Source organism: Cebus imitator, unplaced genomic scaffold, assembly GCF_001604975.1.
Source record: "Cebus imitator isolate Cc_AM_T3 unplaced genomic scaffold, Cebus_imitator-1.0 Scaffold294, whole genome shotgun sequence".
NCBI lineage: Eukaryota > Metazoa > Chordata > Mammalia > Primates > Cebidae > Cebus > Cebus imitator.
The window spans coordinates 1,397,240-1,414,365 of NW_016107609.1; the positions used below are offsets into that span (position 1 = coordinate 1,397,240).

Here is a 17,126-nt window from a genome sequence, read left to right on the forward strand (position 1 = left end):
TCTCTACAAAAAAAAAAAAAAATGCAAAAACAAAAAATTAGCAGGGCACAGTGGCACACAACTGTAGTCTGAAGTGGGAAGATGACTTGAACCCAGGAGGCAGGGACTGCAGTGAGTCAAGATTGTGCCACTGCACCCACCTGGGTGACAAAGCGGGACGGACGGACGGAAGGAAGGAAGGAAGGAAGGAAGGAAGGAAGGAAGGAAGGAAGGTAGGTAGGTAGGTAGGTAGGTCGGTCAAGCTAATGCAAAACATAACACACAAAACATTCTGGGAAAAAACTGTCAATGCCTACCAACAACAAAATAATAATAATGCCCTCAGAATACCTACCTACTTACACTTAAGGCAAAAAAAACCTATTTTTAATAAATGGGAACATACCATTTATAAAAGAAACAATACCAAAGATAAATAAACATTAAAAATAACTAGCAATGGCCAGGCGCAGTGGCTCATACCTGTAACCCCAGCACTTTGGGAGGCCAAGGCAAGTGCATCACCTGAGATCAGAGTTCAAACCCCATCCCTACTAAAAATACAAAAATTAGTGTATGGTGGACATCAGGACATGGTGCTACAGGCCTGTAGTCCCAGCTACCCAGGGGGGTGAGGCAAGAGAACTGTCTGAATCTGGGAGGCAGAGATTACAGTGAGCCGAGATTGAACCACTGCACTCCAGCCTGGGCGACAGAGCAAGACTCTGTCTCAAAAAATAAATAACTAGTAAAAATAAAATACAGATGAAAATATATACCACGCTTTAGCATTTAGGTTAATATCCAATGTTGGCAGTATTCAGGAAAAAAGATGCTGTCAGCACTTAGGGAGTGTGCAAAATGGTACACAACCTGTTTTAGGGCAATTTAGTATTTTGTACCAAAACCTTTAAAACAATGCATCAATCTTAATAAACAGCAATTCAAACTTCTAAAGCTTTATTATTCTAATAACTAAAAATGAAAGCAAAGATATAACTATAACCATATTATTATAGTATTAATACTAGCTAGCAACTTTAACTGTCTTGACAATATGATCAAGTATCATATAGTCAACCTATAGAGCCCATTAAAGTCTACAATTTGACCAAGAGATAGGTTATGAAAGAACATAAGATATCAAAAGATAATCACAGTTTAACTCCAAATTTAAAAGGCAATCATAGAACATTACAGATACATATAAACAAGAATACTACATGTTCCTATACTAAAGAGTTATCAATGGTGACAGATGACAGATAAAACGAGTATTTATTTTCTTTCTGCTTTTTTGCATTTCTCAATTTCTGCAACGAAATATATTAACTTTATTTTTTAAGTGCTTTAAAAAATGCACAGATCTAACAGTAGAAGGAATGCACAAAATTAAAACAGTGGATATGTGGAATTATGTGATTTTCTTTTTCTTCTAAATTTTCTCTTTGAATGACTTTAAGATAAAATTCACCATTTTCAAGTGTATAATTCAGTGGTTTTTAGTATATTCCCAATGTTGTGAAGTTATCAGTGGTTAAGTTACATCTATTATTAAAAGCAAAATAAAAACACAGAGCTCAAGGAAAAATTTTAAAATCATTAACTCAAAACATTTCAAGGAGCCAACATCTTAATAATACCACAAAAATGCTTATAGGCCTACATACAAAATGAGCCAATATTATTTTTGAATTTTTTCAAATAACCTAGTAAACTGATATAGATATTATTCTATCAATTCAAACATCAACAGGTAGTGGGGGGAAATGACAACTAGGATAGTCAAAGTATATCCTATCGCTAACTAAACACGTCCTAAACTTTCTCTGTTAAGTTATATACAAAAAAAAATTATGATAAAATCTGAATCCCAAAAAATGGCTAAACCAACATGCTCTAAGCTCTCTCCCACTGGAAAAAAAAAAAAAAAAAAGGAAATGCCAATCTGCAACTAAAGACATGTAGCATACGTCAAATATATTACTGACATATCATTAAATTTTTAAAATTCTGTATCACAAAAATTTTGCAAGTTCAAGATTACAGAAATGACTGAATTTTGGATTCTCTCTTCCTAGAATTCAGAATAATAGGTTTAATACTACCTGTTTTAAAAAATGTTTCAAATTAGATAAAGCAATCTACAGTCTTCTGAGTTCTGCCTCCTTGAAAATTTCTAGTAAAAACAGGGTATTACAATTAAAATTTTATTCTCTATCATAGTTAAGTCTAATTAGGGAGCACACTAATGACAATCAAGTTCCAAGCCAAACAGGTTAGACAACTTCACTGAATAGAAACCTACATATCTTTATTATGTGATGTGCCTAAATTTTTAAAGATTCAAAATCAAGAATTCTAATCTCCCCATCAAATTGCCAAGCAGGGTCTCCAAAATCCTGGACAGTCTACCTTTCCGGCCTTATTTCTAAGGGTAAAGTTAAATCTTAGGGATCAGATCCTACAGTCAGTGTGCTGTGAGAAAATCTTTAAAAATTACTTATATCATCCAAAAAGCACAATTACATACAAGCTAACAACGTATCTTCCTCCTGCACTAAAACAGATAACTGTCTCTTTGAGTACATAAAAAGTGACTGGTTTGTCTTTAGGTGCCCTGTTGTCACCAGACTTCCAGCAAAGTGAGATGTTCACACTATCAAACTATGTGGAAGCTGATAATGACTAGGGGAACAGCAAATGTACCTCTCCCACTTCACACCCACTCTAGGCAAGATGCTCATTCCAGTGGACTAACAGGAAAAATTACTAGTACTATTTAGGTTCTCTAGTTCTCATTCCCCTTCATTCTCTTTTTCATTTTTTTAGGGAAAAAAGAACATCTAGTCGAATTCATCTAAGTTCAAGGCATATTGGACGTACTCTATTATAAACACTGCACTATACCCAGTATCCCCAAAGGAGCCTCTGCATGGTGGTTAAGAACATACCATAGACTGGGTTTGGCTGACTGGGTTTGGTTCTGCCATCTGCTAGTAATGTAACCATGGGAAAGTAACCTAATCTCCGTATGTCTCAGTTTCTTCATCTCCAAAATGGGATAACAATAGCTACTTCACAGGACTGTTATTAAGAATTGTCAGTTAGTAGATAATGCATATAAAGACCTTAAAACATTGCCTGGCACATAAAAAGTTATGTAAATGTTGGCTATTTTTCCCCCAACTGGACTGCTCCCTCAATCTTGGCTCCAATTCTATCCTTCAAAAATCTGTCCTAATGCCTCCCTTTTCAAAATAAAGCAATAATAAATCTCTAACCAAAGGCAAACTCTCCTATACCCTTAAACTTCTATGGCTCTTAACTTTTGTATGATTCTACTGACTCATATTTTTATGTGGTTTATCTTGTCATATAAATCAGGAGCTCCTTTAAGAGAGAAAATATGGGAATATACAGCATGCCTCTTTGATACAAATAAGTCACTCAAGTAACTACTCAGTAAATATTGCTTATGAAGTAAGATTATTAGATAAAGGTTTTCCAGCAAAGTACAAAGAGTTTCATTAAAAAAAAAATCTGTTATAGATTCTCAGTTGATATCAACGTGTAAGTTGTAAACAAAGAGTTGTAATGTGGGAGCCAAATTTATTCTGAGTTTAGATCTCAAAAATGAGGATTTAGCTGATAAGGAATAGCGTGAAGTTTTTAAGTCAGGAATATTAAAGCAAGGTTAGTTTTAACTTTCTATGATTTGCAAATGACGCTGTTAGATTAGCCTAAAACCTATAAAATAAATCAACGTATTAGATACTTAAAAAGTGACTATGTGTTAGCCACTACAACTATATAGATGAAAAGATTTAATATCTGTACTCAACACATCTATTCAAATGTAGTTAATTAAACAATGTTCAAGCCTCAGTGGGAAAACAGAGTAGAGATATTAACACTTGAAAGTAAGGATATTAACACCTACTTTTCTTTAGCCTCAGCTGAAGTCTTATCATTAGGAAGAGAAAAAAGAAAAGATGAATTTCACAAAGGGATTAATTAGAAAAGCTAGTAAGTAACATACATGTAGAGATTAAATATTTCCTCTAAAAATCAAAATCAGATGTGTATTCCATTTTTTTTCCATTTGGAAAAATGCCACAAAGATTTTAAATCAACTCTCTGTCCTTGATCACCAGACATTATCCCACTAAGTATATGTTCAAAGAGTTATTCTTTAAACTAAAATTCTAATGTCAAAAGAAATTTTTTAAATTGCTACAGTTCTCCTAATGAACCTACGAGGTTTTCTCATAAGTGAAAAATATTTGTCTACAGTTCTTCACTTAAGATTATTACTATTACATATGTAAAGGGAAGATTCAGTGTTTCCTCATATAATGATGATGTTACCAAACTGCAAAAGAAAAGGTATGCTCTGCATTATTTTATCCCTCTATCTAAACCCACCTCTACTCCACAGCAGCAGTTTGCAAGCTAGATATACTATACTTCTACTTAACAGGAGATACATAGACGAGAAAACCAACTCTATAATAAAGTATGAAATTTGCAAATTTTGTACCATGTTTTAACTGTGAACTATTACAACGTATACAACTTCCAAACAGCCACAAACTGACCAACAGGTAAAATATTGCAGCCAATAAATAAAATATTCTACCTCCCAATAAGGAGTATTTCACAGCTAGTTCAATTAACCTAATTCGGTGCCAAAATAAAAACACCAAACATTAAAATATAATTCACACAACTGTGTACTACCTAAAAAGTCCAGCATCAACTCAATTTTCTCCATTAAGGATAGATTAATCCACTACCCTGCAATTCACCTTCTTAAAACAAGTAGTAGAGAAATACAACAAAGTTGCACTACACAATATTCATAACTTAGGTTCTAAAGTCAGCTTATATGAGGTGAAAATACTGTATAGTTATTTAAGAATAAGACTGTCATTGAAGATTACTACTAATCTTACATATGGTAAAGGCACAGTATGTTTCTTCATATATAATAATGGGATGTTACCAACCTACAGTCAAAATTATCCTTAACAGTATCTTCAAATGGACTACAGGCAGGGTAAGACATTCATGGGATAAAACACAAAAGAAAACTGAGACTGAATTAGAGAAGGAGGACAGTCATGTTTTACTCACTCCAGTGCTTACATTCATTATGATTCAATAACTGCATTATTATGATCCTCTATCCCAACTTTCTTTTCAAAATTCAGAGCACAATATGTTAAATGCTTATATGATACTCCACTATGGCATGTAAGCCAGAAAACAAAACTATACTGTAGTAATAAGTAACCACCAGATGCTATTTTCTTTTGTAGCACTATCAATTGAAGATTACTTCCCTAGTGTTCCACTCCAACACTATTATCTACCACTTTTCAACTTTTAGTTTCTGTCTTAAAAAAGACACAAGAAGGCATAAATCCCGTTATACCGCTGAGTTAAATTTTAAAATGTATGCATATAGGAGATAATATAACATATGGTCACTATAGATAATCTGTGCTAGTATTTTCTTAAATTTGTTCAGAGTTGATTAACAGTTTAAAACTCAAACCAAAGTTCCATTTTAGTAAGAAATTGTATCTTACCCACTACCATAAGCGTGAATTCAAAACCTCTCTTCACTGATTTTCTGTATACTTGATTTGGGAGATTGGCAAATCCCACATAGCCTTCAAGGTTCTTCTGTTGCTGACAAAAGCAAAAAGGGCCAAGTTATTCATGTATCAACAATGCTATTCTGTCATAGGCTTCAAAATCCCTCCATTAGCCTATTTTAGAAAATTATACAAACTATTTCTACGGCATTATCAATAAAACTATCAATTAATTCCTAAATGGACAAAATTATTTAAGCATGAGTTGACTGACAATATAATGGTTAATTATAAAAATCCAAGGGAATAAAATAAACATTAAAGAAACCTGCCTCAGAGCAAAGATTTCAATTGACAGTTAAGTTAGTGGCAAGATGATTGACCAACCAATTAAAAAAAAAAATAACAAAAAACTTTTCACAATAAAAAAATTCAAATCCCCTTAAAATCATATTAAGAATCCTTTTTAATTATCTCCTTTGATCACACTAATTAACACAGGTATGAGATTCTTGAAATTTGTCGTCTTCTTCATGATATGAAATCAAAATGTTGAATTTAAAGCAATTTTTAAAAATAAATTCTTGAAGGCTCTTGTGATCAATGTCAACCAGCTACAGTATCTTTCAAGCTGTTATGCCAGGTCCATTACGTCACTTCAAGGTGTTATATGATCTTTATTTTCAGGCTTATCCAGGTTTGAAAGTAAATTATAACTTCATTTCTATTGGTTTTTGATTCTTAGATGACCTCAACAATAGTTTCATGAGTAATTCAAAGAAATCTACTTCCAAATTGGTGTAGTAAATAAGTATGATTTTTAAGTTACCCGTGGGTGAGAAATACTGTCCATTGTTAAAACTATCTGAATAAGCAGTCTTATTGGTTAATTTTACTTTAGAGGTAGTCTGATTTCAACATTAAACAATAACAGCAAAAAGAGGCACACCCTCTTTTGAAAGTTTCTGCCACATTTAAATTCTCATTTAAAAAACACTCATGAGATCAAAGCATCAATTCAATACACCTGGATTTAACAAAGAACAGAAGTCTACAATGTTGACTAGTAATGTAGCTAAATATTCCATCCATAATCTTTTGCCCTTTTGTTCATTCATAAAAACTCTTATGCCAAATTTTTAAAACTAAGCCCATTAAAATGAAAAGCTAACTGTAAACAATGATTAGGAGACTAAACAGAATCCAATATTTTTAAGTCAAATATATGAAAGTCTGCTATGAGTAAAGTTAGAAATACGTATTAAACCTAAGGTTTCCTTGGCTCATGTATCATCCAATTTTAAGTTAAATTTAAGTTAATTGAGACTGAAAAAAATCTCTGTATAAATTATGTAGTATACTCACAGCTACTTTGTAAAGAACACATTTCCATCATTCCAGTGTTCCAGATTCCAACAGAAGAAATCCACAGAGGAACAGTAAACAAAGAATTCCAAGAATTGTAATGATATATTCAGTCCAAACAGGAGAGGCAAATCCGTTGAAACACAGCAAAAGACAGAGAAGGAAAAAAAGTTACTTACATGTAACTCAACAAATTACAAAGAAATTAAAGGCAGACTTTTTTCTAAACATGTCAAAGTAATATTTTTTGTGTGGGATATAATGTCCAGTGAAATTAAATCCATTTTCAGCAACTGTTCTGATTAATATAAAAAAAGGAAAAGGCCTATTACTACACCCTGTATATGAAGTCTTATAGAAACAGTGTAAAAGATATAAAACTATAAAGTTCCAGGAAGGTATACAAGAACCGAGTTTTAAATTACAAGAAGAAAAAAACGTAAATTTCATGCAATTTTGCTTTGTCAGTCACTGGAAGTCCAGATCAGACAAATGCAAATGTCTTTTTAAAAATCTTTTTCTACAATGCTATATTTCAAATTCTATTAATTAAACTGAAGTCCAGAATTTAAAGAACCGTAGACATGTAGATACAGGAAAAGGAAGGAAGCTAAAGATGATAGGCAGAAACAGGTGAAAAGAGGAGGCAAAGGTGAACTGTTAAAACTGAAGGCCAACTAATGAAGCATAGACAATAAAATAGATAATCCTTGACCAAAGTGTGAAAAGTGTACATTTTTAAACTGATACAAATCTATGAGTTCTATCACAACCCGCTTCAAACAATTTGAGTCAGTTTTATAGTTAAAAGTAAAAGCCAAAGTCTCAATAATGGCCTACAGTGGTTCTCTACCTTAGCAGCATCTTAGAATCACTTGGGGGAGCGTTTACAAAATCCTAATGCCCCAGCTGCACCTCCAAATCAACTAAATCAATCTCTGCAAGTAAGAGCCATCCACCAGTATTTTTTAAACCTCCTCGAGTAGTTCCAACATGCACCATTGCTAAAAGCCACTAGCCAACAAAGCCCAGCAAGATCTGGCTCTACTCTTACTTCTGGCCTCATCTCCTGCTACTCTTCATCCTCTTGCTCACTTCTCTTCCTCCAACGCTGAATTCGTAACTACTCCCTAAACATACAGGGCATACTTTCACTTCATGGCTTTTGCACTTGTTGCTTTCCATATCTAGAAATGATTATTTTTATTACTTAAATGTCACCTTCAAAAAGGCCTGCCCTGATCACCTTATTTAAAATTACAACCCCACTCCTCGCCTTAGCAGTTTGCTGCTTGCTGTATGCTTCTCCTTAGCTCTTAACCACCATCCAACATACATTTTACTCATCTTGTTTACTGTGACCTCCACCGTGCCCGCAATGTAAGCTCCATCAAGGCAGAGACTGAATAAATTATATAAATTGTGCATCAAAGAAAATGTATACAGAGAGAATACAGTATTTTAAACTGCACCTTCAAAGAACCCATCAGGTAAAAGGCATAACAAAAATGCCTCAGTCTGTCCTTGTTTCTTACTCACTACTTTATCCACAGCAACAAGAACAGTCTTTGGCACACAGTACTATTTTAGAACTGAGAAAAGCAAGAAAGCATTCCAGGCAAAGGGGTGGGCCCTAAATTGGGGATAAACATGATATTTCTAAGAGTAAAAACGTTTGTGAACTATAATGAAGTGAAGTAGTGGACAAGGGGATGAGTGACAGGAAACGAGGTCAGGGAGGCAGGCAGGGGCCAGATCATGTGGGACTCAGCCAAAGTAGGAAGTTTGGATGTTATTTTAGGCATGATGGGAAGCCACTAGAGGGTTTTTCACAGGCAAGTGACCTGATTACTACTTTAAAGATAGCTCTCGGCCATCCAGAATGGCTCATGCCTGTAATTCCAAGACTTTGGGAGGCTAAGACAAGAGGACTGCTTGAACCCAGGACATCGAGGCCTCTGAGCTGTGATTATGCCACTACACTCCAACCTGAGCAACACAATGAGAAATTTCATGGTTGGCTGGTGCTGAAAAATTAAATTTAGGACTCATCACAATACAGATACTATTGAAAAAGAACTGGATTCCTGAAGACAGACTACAGACAAAAAGAAGGGGGTCGAGACAAAGCCCTGGAGCACTCCAACACTGAGAGGTTAGGCAAAGAAAGACCGGCAGTGGAGAAAGAAAGAAAATCAAGACCATCTCAGGGATGGAGGAGTCATTTAACCATGTTGAATGCTACAGACAAAAATGCCATAACAGACATGCTGATAAAATTTGGAAATAAGGTCACTGGTAACTTCAAAAACAAGAGCAGTCTCAGTAACACGGTGTCAAAGAAGAGTAACTAGGATGACTTTCAGTAGACAATTATTTGCATGTAACTATTATAATAAATAACTTTAATGTTTTTTAATAAACTTCAACATTTTGTTAGTTCCCCCATATGACTGATTTCCCAGAGGGAGAGAACCATGTCATAGTCATCTCTATGTCCTTAGCAAAGTGCTGACACACAGTAGGTATTTTAAAAATCTGAATGACTGCTCTTTCAGGAAAACATCTTCTGAGAAAGAAACTGTACAAAGACAAAAGATTGGTTTGGCTCTGCTAAAAACATATTATCCCAAAATTCATATAAAAGTGTCCTATCAGAAACAAAAATATGTCTCTGAAGCTACCTGGCACAAAAATACTATTTAGAAAACATACTAATAACTTGGCTAGACATGGTGGCTCACACCTGTAATTCCAGCACTTTGGGAGGCCAAGGCAGGCCGATCTCTTGAGGTCAGAAGTTCGAGACCAGCCTGGCCAACATGGTGAAACCCTATCTCTACTAAAAATAGAAAAATTAGCTAGGCATGGTGGTTCCAGCTACTCCAGAAGCTGAGGAATGAGAATCACTTGAACCTGGAAGGCAAAGATTGCAGTGAACCAAGATAGCACCACTGCACTCCAGCCTGGGCAACAGAGCAAGACTCTGTCTCAAAAAAATAAAAAAATAAATAATTTAATACTGGTTGATTAAAACATATAGACTTCTCCTACCTTATAAGAATGCTTCTATACCCTAAATTCTAAAATCAACCATAGTCTGTATTTCAGAAGACCAACCACTGATTCTTTCCCTGCACAAATGTTCACAGTGCCAGTGTAAAGTATCTCTGGATAAGGAAACATTATTTACAGATGTGGGTGATACAGTGGTAGCATTTATAAGCATGTATAAATAAAAGTATATTCACCCAAAAATAACCCCATGTCTTTAAAGTATTCATTGACTTTAAACATTAGTCATATAAGGAGAAACACTTATCAAATAATCTTTTCTAAAAGCCTATCTGCTAGATGTGCTTTACAAATTCTTTAGTTGTTAAATCTACATGTTAAAATGCAGAGCTAAGAAAAATCAAACTACAGTTATTCCACTGCTTGATGGAAAAAATCAACTTAAATACAGTAACCCGTAACTTTAGTTCTAACCTTCCTTCTAAGGTTAAGTAAGTTCAGCACAAATATATTCAAAGACCAGCATGCTTCAAACAAGTTCTAAGAGATAGCTCATTGAAACTCTTTAGGAATCTTTATTCTTTGGAATAAGAACAGATGGCAAGAGAACATAAAGTTATCCAAATCTTGCTATCTAAAACCCCATTACCATTTTTAAAGTTCCAAATGCCAATTTTCAACAAATTTTCCAATAGATAAAAATTTTCCAATAGAAAAAAAGCAGCAACTTATTTTGGTATGTTTTTTGGTAACAACAAAAAATTAATCAAGGAGAATTTTAACAGAATGGAAGCCTGAAAAAAAATCAAATTTGAGAAAAACACTATCCTAGAAGGAACTACAAACCTTCAACTTCCCACGATCATTACAAAATGAGATGTTTAATAAAAAACTAAAATAATTAGGAATTACAATGTACACCCCAAATTACCTTAATATGCCCAAATTCTATTTCTCCCTTTAGTATGTGCAACTTAAACATCAGGCTACAAAAATCCAAGGTTAACATTAATAATTTTACATTTCAAAAATAACTTTTTATCTTTTCTAAATAATTTCAAGTTCAATCTGTCTCCCTTTGGATTTTAAAATATATATATTAATATACACACACTCACATATATACAGCATATTGTTTTTATACACTGATGAAAATATTTGTTTCTCCTAAAGGGTAATTCTAAATATGAAAAACAAATACAGACTACAAAAGAAAAAGATATTAATGCAGAAGTTTACTTCTCCACTCCTTGATATTCCTAACAAAAGCCTTATATCATACACAGATTTAAGTGTCTGGTACTTGCTTAGTCAAATTCCTACCATCTCTCACACAGCCTAAGGAAACGGTAAAAGAACTTCATTTGTCATTTAAATGTTTTAAATATTTTAAGTATAACTAGTCTAAAAATGCCTGGATTCTAGATTTAATATAATATGAAAACTAAAATATTACACGATTACATACGCATATCCTAAATATCAGTTTTTATGTTCCTCATCCCTCACCTATTTTAAAGGTTCATGACCTATTTGGCATGCCCCCAGCTCTCCTGTTTTTACTGATACGAACAACTGGGTACTGACATAACCAACTTTTATTTTTTCAATCCTATTCTGGATTCTCAGTTAATCTGTTGAAAAGATTCTAATATTTAACTCTGTGAATACATGTAAGAATAACTTAAAATATAAATCAATTTTTCTTTGCTCTGAACTTAGAATTCAGATAACTTTCTAAACATACTGACCTCATTCCATCACTCATTCATTCAACATACTTACAATATGCCAATCATATATGTGTGTGCTAGTAATTAGGAAGATAAAAGCTAATAAAAACAAGGTCCCTGCTCAAGAAGCTAAGAATCTAATAGGAAGGTGAGGTGAGCTAGAGAACAGTTAAAAAATTCAGTGATAAATGCTATGATACAGGAAACCACAGAAGGGTCTATGAAAGCAAACAAGGAAGGGTATTTCATCCTATCCTGGCATCAGATCCTTTAGATCCTAAAGGACTAGAAGACCTTAATTTGATGAGAGATGAGGGTGGGTGCTGGAAAATATGGGTCTCAGGCAGATGAGTTATTAACTGCAAAGACCCAAAATCAAGAATAGAGTATGGTATCTTATGGGAACTACAACAGTTCAGAACTATACACTCATTTTTAGGATCAAGGAACTATAGCTTAGGAGAGTTAAGCAAAGGCCAGATGATGAAGGACTTTGTTGGCCATACTTAGAAACTTAGACTTCATCTTGAAAGCTTAGGAAGAGCATTAAAGACATGAAGAAGAAGAATGCACAATCACATCAATTTACATGCAGAGTCACATTCATACTTTAGAAAGTTACTACTGACAAGAACATTGATGATGAACTGGAGGAGAAAATGGTAGTAATCCCAAGAGCTGCTCCAGTTGCCCAGGGGAAAAATAAAGACTTGAACCAAAACAAAGGCAGTAGGGATAAAGAGAAATATAGGTTAGAACTCTACTATCCATTAAGGTAGCCACTAGCTAAATGTGGCTACTGAGTACTTGAAATGTGGCTACAGGTATTGATCGATTTACGACCTATGCAACTTACAACCATTCGACTTTACGACCACAATCGCTAGCCACGACTGCTCCGCGTCTGGCAGCGCAAACGTTGCCCAGCTGGGAGTACGACAGTGCGGACCAGCTTCCGGCAGCACTACCATCTCCGCATGCATATAGCCTACTCAACTTAAGACCAAATCGTGTTACGACCGGTCTGTCGGAACCAATCGTGGTCGTAAGTCGAGCACTGGCTATAGTCTGAATTAAGATGTGCTACACGTGTAAAATACCATAGTTTGAAAACTTCATATGAGAATAAGAATGAAAAATCTTATTAATAATTTTATACTAATTGCATGTTGAAATAAAATTTTAGATATACCAGTTATATAAAATATAAAACTAAAGTTAGTTTTACCTTATTTTTACTTTTTAAATGTGGCTATTATGAAAGCTTAATTACATATGTAGCTTGCATCAAATTGCTATTGGACAATGCTAGGTTAGATATTAAAGAGATGAAATGATAGATCTCTGTAACTAACTTGTAGAAAAGTGATATAATTCAGATTTCTTAATTTAGGTTTCAGAAATTAGATGAATGGTGAGTACCAATTGTTAAAAGTAGAAATCATTTGAGTTAAGGTGCTAACTGGACTTTCGGAAAACAGATGTCTAGTAGGCAATTGCATATATAAAGGTTAGAAATGCCAGAAACATCTGAGTTAGACAGATGTTAACATTTTAAGTAATCAACATTTAAATGCTATCAAAGCCATGGATATGAATTCAAACACAGCATATAGAGCAGGAAGCAGGCCAAGAAGGAACACCAACAACCCATCATAATCACCTAAATAAACCTAAGAAAAGAAGAATTAAAGAGTTCACAGCAGCATTTCAAAGGACGTCAACTGCAGCAGCCCCCTCAAGAAGTGGTTAACTATACTATATCAAATGCTCTGGAGCGGTCAATCTAAGGATACAGAAAAATCTACTTATTGTTATTGGGAAGCACTGTCAAAGCTATATCAATGGAAAGATGGGAAAGAAGGCAGACTGGAAATAAATAAGCAGAAAAAAACTACAGGAAGTTAGTATAAGCAATTTTTTTTAAATGCTTACCTTTGAAAAGAATAGAAGCCAGAAAATACAAGGTCAAGAAAGAGTTTTAAGCGCTTAAAAAAAAAAAAAGGCAGATAGTTGTATTTGTGTAATGCTAATAGAAAAGACCAAGCAGTAGACGAGCAGCTGAAGACAGGAAGCAAGGACACCGATAACATTTATGGAATGAAGGACAGGATTTTCCCTAAGCACCAGAGATAAAACAACTTGCCAATCCCCAAAAAGAAGAAGAGAAGTAGGGGATTTTAAGAGGTAACGATGTGAAACGACAACCATAAGAATAGAGAGAGAGACTAGGAATACACAGCAGCCATCCAAGCAATTTTGTCCACTTAATTAAGGCTGAAGACCACAAATCTTTGAATGTATCCCTGAAGCCATGTGATCTTTTCCTCCAGTAGCAATCCATAACTTGAGAAACTTGTGGGAGTCATCTGAAACTGATATTTTGCAGGAAAGGCACACAAAAGTACATGATCAAGAGAGCTGACAAATACAATTGAAGCAATTCAGTGAATGAAGATGGAGAGGATCAAGGATCGAAGGCAGGAAGTAAAGAAGACAGTAAAAAAATGTAAGTTGTGGTTAGAATGGGCTACACAATTAAGATTTTAGATGAGGAACATAAGTTGCAGATGGTAACTCCATAGGGTTATTTCTTTTCTTTTTCTTTCTTTTTAAATATTTTTTCTTCCCACCCATTCCCCCACAGAGCTATTAAAAGGATGGCTCTCAGATGAGACAAAGAAAGAGAAAAAAGGATGGCTCAAACACAATCAAGAAACTGAGGCTAACTTATTGAAAGTGTCTTACACATGGGCCTAAAAATGTCCCAGAATGATGACAGAGCTTGGAACATAAAGAAAAATTGAGTGTTAGATGTTGTATTTAATATTAGAACAAAACAAGGGTGTAGTAACTGAAAATTTTAAGGAGGGGTAGAAAACACTGCTGCTAAACAGTAGAACTATAATGAAGCAGGTTCTTTTTCTTCTTTTATTTATTTGAGACTGAGTTTTGCCCATCGCCCAGGCTAAAGTACAATGGCACGATCTTGGCTCACTGCAACTTCCTCCTCCTGGGTTCAAGTGATTCTCCTGCCTCAACCTCCCAAGTAGCTGGGATTACAGGCACATGCCACCACACCTGGCTAATTTTTGTATTTTTAGTAGAGACGGGGTTTCACCATGTTGGCCAGGCTGATATCAAACTCCTGACCTCAGGTGATCCACCCACCTCAGCCTCCCCAAGTATTGGGATTACTGGCGCGAGCCACTGTGCTCGGCCGGAAGCAGGGTTCTTTTTTAGGGAGGATGTCCTAGAGTCTAGACCAGTGCTATATCATGGAAATATTAGGTAACCACATATGTAATTATAAATATGCTAGTACAGGGACCCCCCAACTTCCAGGCCATGGACTGGCAGCAGCCCGTGGCCTGCTAGGAACTGGGCCACATAAGTGGAGGTAAATGGCGGCAAGTGAATGGAACTTTATCTGTATTTCCAGCCTCTCGTATTACTGCCTGGCTCAGCCAGCTGCCAGATCAGCGGAGGTATTAGATTCTCACTGGAGCGTAAACTCTACTGTGAGCTGCTCATTCAAGGGATCTAGGCTGCACAATCTTTATGAGAATCTATTGCCTGATAATTTGTCACTGTCTCCCATCACTCTAGATAGAACCTCATCTCTTTAAGGAAAAAAAAAAAAAAAAAAGCACAAATTAAAATGAAGATTAGGCCAGGTGTGGTGGCTCACTCCTGTAATACTAGCCCTTTGGGAGGCTGAGGCGAGACAACTGCCTGAGCTCAGGAGTTCAAGACCACCCTAGGCAACATGGTGAACCCCATCTCTACCAAAGTATAAAAAATTAGCTGGGTACGATGGAGCACACCTGTACTCCCAGCTCCTTAGAAAGCTGAGGCACGAGAACTGCTTAAACCTGGGAGGCACAGGCTGCAGTGAGCCAGGATGGTGCCACTGCACTCCGGCCTGGGTGACAGAGTGAGACTCTGTCTCCAAAAATTTAAAAAATAAAATGAGGCCAGGTACAGTGGCTAACACTTGTAATCCCAGCACTTTGGGAGGCCGAGGCAGGCAGACCATCTGAAGTCAGGAGTTTGAGACCAGCAAAAAATACAAAAATTAGTTGGGCATGGTGGCACACACGTATAATCCCAGTTACTCGGGAGGCTGAGGCAGGAGAATCGATCAAACCCGGGAGGCGGAGGTTGCAGTGAGCTGAGATTGCACCACTGCAATTCAGCCTGGGCAACAAAATGAGACTCCGTCTCAAAAAATAAATAAATACAATTTAAAAAAAAAAAATTATTAGTGCCCAGTACTAGGTGACAATGTGGAAAAAGAGACACTCTCCTACATGACTTTTGGAATATAAACTTAAACCACTGACCTAAAGAGCCATTTAACCATGTGGACCAAAAACTGAAGTTTTTATTCTCTTAAATTCAACAAATTTCACTTCCGGAAATGGACAGTCTTGAGAATCATACATAACTAAGATAAAAGAATATTCAACAAAGCACTGCTCATAACAGTAAAAAACTGTAACAATTTTTGACACGTTCTAAAGACAAGTGAAACAAAAATTGTATTACAGTACCTTCATATATTAAAATACCAGGCAGCCCTTAAAAGTAAGGTTTTAGAAAAATATGCATGGACAGATAATGATATACTGACTAGAAGAAAAACCACTCTTAAACACTTGTCACAGGAGAACATCAAAGAAATTGGTGGAGTAAACACTTCAGAAAAGTATCTGCTTCATTAAAAGCAAGGAGAAAACTGACACAAATTGTCCAAATCAACTTACTTAAAATTCTGGAAATCAACCAGAAGTTTGCAGGAATCCAGGTAATGCTTATTCAAGAAAAAGAGCTGAACCTTGGTAAAAACAGCAGTTCTTGCATTTTAACTTGCCCATTCTCATCTCTCCTCCACCTCTACAGTATCCTTGAAAACCAACAGCACACAATCACCGTAAAAACCCAGCAGCCTGGCAGCAACTGGAAAAAACAGAACAAGCATGGAATGGCTTCAAAGCCTCATTCTCAAAGTGTTATCATTATTTGATGTGTCTGGTAGTTCCCTGGAAAGGCCTACTCACAAGTAACCACTAAGATAACCAAGCAGAGACTTCAGTGACAACATATGGCAAAAATTAACTTCACAGAATTAGTTCAAAAAGCAACTAAGCAGGCCAGGTGCAGTGGCTCAAGTCCATAATCTCAGCACTTTGGGAAGCTGAGGCGGGCATATCATGAGGTTGGGAGTTCAAGACGAGCCTGGCCAATATAGTGAAACACTGTCTCTACTAAAAATACAAAATAGCCAGGTGTGGTGGCACATGCCTGTAGTCACAGCTACTCAGGAGGCTGAGGCAGGAGAGTCTCTTGAACCTGGGAGGCAGAGGTTGCAGTGAGCTGAGACTGCACCACTGCACTCCAGCCTGGGCACACAGAGTGAGAGTTG

General features: G+C 35.8%; 1 protein-coding gene across 7 annotated transcripts in view; it reads right to left on the reverse strand.

Moving 5' to 3' along the window:
- Nucleotides 1–17,126, reverse strand: part of SEPTIN7 (septin 7) — a 103,019-nt gene that overhangs the window by 65,112 nt on the left and 20,781 nt on the right. For 2 of the 7 annotated variants that reach the window (XM_017502208.2, XM_017502209.2), the window contains exon 3: nt 5,577–5,679. The exons of 1 other annotated variant lie outside the window; for it this stretch is intronic. In XM_017502208.2, the coding sequence (XP_017357697.1) occupies nt 5,577–5,679 (103 nt within the window). Of the gene's footprint in view, nt 1–5,576; nt 5,680–6,950; nt 6,995–17,126 lie in introns of those variants that run through there. 4 more of the 7 variants (XM_017502211.2, XM_017502212.2, XM_017502216.2 and 1 more) reach the window with 3 other exon arrangements.